Source organism: Sinocyclocheilus rhinocerous, unplaced genomic scaffold, assembly GCF_001515625.1.
Source record: "Sinocyclocheilus rhinocerous isolate Xijiao unplaced genomic scaffold, SAMN03320098_v1.1 scaffold1510, whole genome shotgun sequence".
NCBI classification, from domain to species: Eukaryota; Metazoa; Chordata; class Actinopteri; order Cypriniformes; family Cyprinidae; genus Sinocyclocheilus; species Sinocyclocheilus rhinocerous.
Genome location: NW_015664185.1, coordinates 276,497 through 276,926, shown reverse-complemented (window position 1 = coordinate 276,926; position 430 = coordinate 276,497). Strand labels below are relative to the sequence as shown.

Here is a 430-nt window from a genome sequence, read left to right as displayed (position 1 = left end):
TCTCTCTCTCTCTCTCTCTCTCTCACACACACACTCTCTCTCTCTCTCTCTCTCTTACAAACACACTCACTTGAAGTACCAGCTGGTCTGCATGTAGCTCAGGTAGTATTTGAGTGAGCAGTAGAGCTTGAAGCCCTGCGCAGTGCACTGGATGCACACTGGACCAGCAGAGCGCGCTGTGGAGCAGATGCACACATTACTAAACATGACCTCAAGTGAGAGAAAGAGAGAGAGAGAGAGTCTGAAGAGTCATGACACAAACCTACCGCACTGTTTACCGAGCTGCTGCACCAGACGCTCAAACTCTGAGGGAAAGAACAGCAACACATCATATTAGAATGATTTTCTGCATGAACTAAAAATCTTGATATTAAACGCCTTCATACAGAAGTATTATTCTACATTAGAAAAGTCCGTTCAAAGAAAAGTT

The 430-nt window shown here is 44.7% G+C and overlaps 1 protein-coding gene across 1 annotated transcript in view; it reads right to left on the bottom strand.

Moving 5' to 3' along the window:
• The window catches only part of myom3 (myomesin 3), a 68,038-nt gene that overhangs the window by 2,195 nt on the left and 65,413 nt on the right, over positions 1–430 (bottom strand). The window contains 2 exon segments of the mRNA XM_016540527.1: positions 71–176; positions 267–305. Coding sequence (XP_016396013.1) covers positions 71–176; positions 267–305 — 145 coding nt within the window.